The 4,163-nt window shown below is 54.9% G+C and overlaps 1 protein-coding gene across 1 annotated transcript in view; it reads left to right on the top strand.

The window, feature by feature from the left end:
* The window catches only part of SOX13 (SRY-box transcription factor 13), a 58,387-nt gene extending 54,444 nt beyond the window's left edge, over positions 1-3,943 (top strand). The window contains 2 exon segments of the mRNA XM_032288846.1: positions 863-1,079; positions 2,073-3,943. Of these exon segments, the coding sequence (XP_032144737.1) occupies positions 863-1,079; positions 2,073-2,349 (494 nt within the window). The 3' untranslated portion in view covers positions 2,350-3,943.
* The last annotated feature ends 220 nt before the right edge of the window (positions 3,944-4,163 follow it).

The raw sequence follows: 4,163 nt of genomic DNA on the forward strand, positions 1-4,163 counted from the left end.
TGGGTGGGCCCATGGTTCAGGAGGGGTGGGTGGGGCCATGGTTCAGGGAGACCCGGTTGCAGGAGTCAGCTGGGTCTATTCAGGGCTTTCTTGGTGATATTCCATACTGTGTTGGACTCCAGTGGAATCTGATGATAGGGGTGTAGGAGTCACTGGGGATGTGAGGGCAGCTGGGCTCTGGGGTCTTGTACCACTGACGTGTTCAGTAGCACCTGTCCTCAAGAACTCAAGGAGAGAGAGAGAGAGTGAGTGAGTGTGTGTGTGTGTGTTTACATTCTTTAGTACTCGTGATCTAAACCTAACCTGTTCCATTGTTTGCCCAGACCTTTGATCTGGCAGAAAACAGGAGAGACTAGTGTTCTTGGGCTGTCACTAGAAAGGTTTTTTAAAATTACATGTCCTGATTGGCCTCGGAGGGATGTTGGGCAGGGCAGATGGGCTCAAGGGGGCAGGTGTTTCAAGACTGAGGCTCCTCGGGTGTCAGCACAGGACTCTTGTCGACTGAGACATTGGATATTTTGTCCTGAGCAGGGAGCCTGTCTGGGTTGTTGAAGGCCTGAGGTGGCTGCTCTTTTGTTTATGCAAATCAGGCAGGCCAGAGGCTCAAGGAAGTTGCTGGATTGTTAGGAACGTGGGTGGGTGCTGAGTCTTAAGCTGGCGATTGGATACCCCTGTACAGGCCAACTTCATTCATTCATTTGCCCAGCATCCAAGGAGCACCCGCATCAGGCCAGGCCCTTGCTAGGTGCTTGCACATATATTATCTTGTGGACCCACCTGGGCACCAAGGTCGTCTCAGGTCCTGCTGGGGGTGTTCAGCGGAGCCCAGCACTGACTGCCTGCCCCTCGGGGGTTGGGTCAGGATCTCGCTGGAAGTCCATGACGAACCAGGAGAAGCAGCCCTACTACGAGGAACAGGCGCGGCTGAGCCGGCAGCACCTGGAGAAGTATCCTGACTACAAGTACAAGCCGCGGCCCAAGCGCACCTGCATCGTGGAGGGAAAGCGGCTGCGTGTGGGCGAGTACAAGGCCCTGATGAGGACCCGACGCCAGGATGCCCGCCAGAGCTATGTGATCCCGTGAGCAGGCCCTCCGCAGCGGCCAGGAGACTGTGTGTGCACATGTAGCTCTCATGAGTGACTGGGTGTCCATGTGTGGCCTGCCTTTGTGTGTGACCCCAGCGGTGCTGTGTGTATGCCTATGTGTGTGTTACCTGTGTGTAGCTGAGCCTGCATGTGCGACTCGACTGTATGGCTATGTATGTGACTGTGGTGAGCACCCAGTGGCTGAGGACATAGGATTGTGACCGGAGGACTGGCCACATGGACCTGGAGACGGTGCCTGTAGATCCCACGGCAGAGGAACTTAATAGAAATTCAAAGGGGCTAGAAATCAAAGTATTCATCACACAGAAAGGCTCCTGACTTGACTAAAGCAAGCACCCTGGTTTATTCCTGTAAACAGGAAATCTCCTAGGGCATTTAAAATACGCAATTTCTGCCTGGTGTGGTGACACATACCTGTAATCCCAGCACTTTGGGAGGCTAAGGCAGGAGGATCCCTTGAGCTCAGGAGTTTGAGACCAGCCTGGACAACATAGTGAGACCTCATCTTTAAATAAAAGTACGTAGCCAAGTGTGGTGGTGCACACCTGTGGTCCCAGCTACTTGGGAGGCTGAGGCAGGAGGATCACTTGAGCCAGGGAGGCCAAGGCTACAGTGAGCTGTGATTGCACCACTGTACTCCAGCATGGGTGACAGGGCATGACCCTGTCTCTAAGTAGAAGTAAACAAAAAAATAAAACACGCAGTTTCTAAAAATTGGATTCATACATGATCTTCCAAGAATATTATCTGTTGAACACATCTATGGCCCTGGGTCTGCAGGTCATCTGCAGGGCTGTAGGTACCAGTGAATTTGGCCATCAGAAAGCAGGCGGGGGGCAGGGTGTTTGAGTCACAGCCAAGAGGGTGTGGAGTGGGAGTGCACGCTCTGAGGAGGCCTGGAGGGGAGATGGGTTTGGGGTTGAATTGAGTGTGCATCCGTCACCGTGCTCCTTCTCCGCCCCGTAGCCCGCAGGCTGGCCAGGTGCAGATGAGCTCCTCAGATGTCCTGTACCCTCGGGCGGCAGGCATGCCGCTGGCACAGCCGCTGGTGGAGCACTATGTCCCTCGTAGCCTGGACCCCAACATGCCTGTGATCGTCAACACCTGCAGCCTCAGAGAGGAGGGCGAGGGCACAGACGACAGGCACTCGGTGGCCGACGGCGAGATGTACCGGTACAGCGAGGACGAGGACTCGGAGGGCGAAGAGAAGAGCGATGGGGAGTTGGTGGTGCTCACAGACTGATGCCGGCTGGGTGGGCTCGGCCCCTTCTCCTCTGGGGAAGACCTCGTCCCAACCCGATGGGCACAGCCAGCCAACCTAAGACTATGTTGGTACTTGGACTTGGTCGTGCTGCAGAGATGGGCAAAGCACTTGTAGATACATTAATGAGGGGAGAGGCCCCCTCCCTTCCTGAGGAGCTGTTGGCTTAGGTGGGCAGGAACTGCAGCGTGGCTGTGGGCTGAGCTGGCTGAGCACCTCAGCCTTTAGGGCTCATGGCCAGGGAACACTGTATGATCCTCCTCTCCTGCAGGTCTACCCACCTGGGGTATGGCAGCTACAGACCGGTCTCCCCTGGGGTCACATGCTTTGTTTCCATTCTTGTCCTGGCTGGGCCAGCCACCGTGGGACCAACAGCCCTCCCACACTCCCCCAGATCACTCACCAGGATCGCTTTGCACTTTGTGCAAAAGGGTCTGGCTGTCCCTTGCTGTCTTCATCTCTGCCAAGCCCATGGTCCCTTTGGCTACTGTGTGTGTGTGCGTGCGTGTGCACGTGTGTGTGTTTTCATCTGTTCATTCATTGCACAAGATATTTATTGAGTGCCCACTATGTGCCAGGCACTGTAGTTTGCTGAGCTCCTGTGGGTGTGTCTCTCGATGCCACTCCTGCTTCTCTGGGGGCCTCTTTCTGTGCTTCTTTTTGTCCCCAAATTGCTACCTCTTTGTCAGTCTGGGTGTCTCAGGTTCTGTGTGTCCTTGTGTGCATTTCTGTCTCTCTCCGTCCTTGTCTATCTGCAAGGCCCTCATTGTTTCTCCTTCTTGGTGTCTGTCCTTGCCCCCTGTGCCCTCTGGATTCTCTGGGTCTGTGTAGGCCCCTGGTCTGCCCTAGGCTCATCAGCCTTCCTGCCCTCCCCTTCACTCCCTCCCTGGCTCTGCCAGTCGGTTCCCACAGAGCCATTTTTAGCTCTGATCAGCATGGGAATGTGCCTCATATTCCAAGGGGCTTTGTCCTGGTGCCCCCACCCCTGGTCCCAACCTGATCCCACGAGGGAGTCAGGACAGGAGGATTGATGGTGCTCCCCTTCTTGCCAGAGTCAGAGGCCCTGGAGAGGGGCTCCCCATGGCAGCTAGTCTTTATTCCTCCCTCATGAGCATGGGGTGGGGGGCTCCCCATTCTTGGAAGAAATTGAGAAGACTCCTGGGCTTCAGCCTCTCCCACCCAGCCCTGCCTCTCACTGGCCTGCCCTCCCCTCCCCCGCTCTACACCAGGGACTGGATCTCAGCCTCTGATCAGTTTCACAAGTTGGTTTCCTAAGGAAATCAAATCCCATTTTCACCTAACTCTAAACAGCCCTCGGATCAGTATGGGAACTCCAAATCCCACAGGGCCAGATATGGAGTCTGTGTCTGCCCCCGTCTCCTCTTCATCCTCAGCCTCAGAGCCGCCCCCACTTCTCTCCAGGCTGTTTCTTTTTTTATGACTGTAAACATAGATAGTGCTTTATTTTGTTAATAATAAGATAATGATGAGTAACTTAACCAGCACATTTCTCCTGTTTACACTCGGGGGATTTTTTTGTTTTCTGATGACATAATAAAGACAGATCATTTCAGAATCTGGCCCTTGTGCAAGGGAGGAGGGAGGCTGGCCTAAGTCCAGAATTCCTAAATATGCCACCAGCCTGGGCACCACTGTCCCCTGGTGGCAGCCTGCGGGAGCTTCAGGCGTGGGGCCTCGGAGGAACCAGCTTAAGGCAAGGGGATCCCAGGCCAAGCCTGTGAGTGACAGGTGCCATCCACAGAGCCCACACTGAATGCCCCTACCTTGAGGAGGTG

The sequence above is a fragment of the Sapajus apella genome, unplaced genomic scaffold (genome assembly GCF_009761245.1).
Source record: "Sapajus apella isolate SASKATOON/1434 unplaced genomic scaffold, GSC_monkey_1.0 scaffold22, whole genome shotgun sequence".
NCBI classification, from domain to species: domain Eukaryota; kingdom Metazoa; phylum Chordata; class Mammalia; order Primates; family Cebidae; genus Sapajus; species Sapajus apella.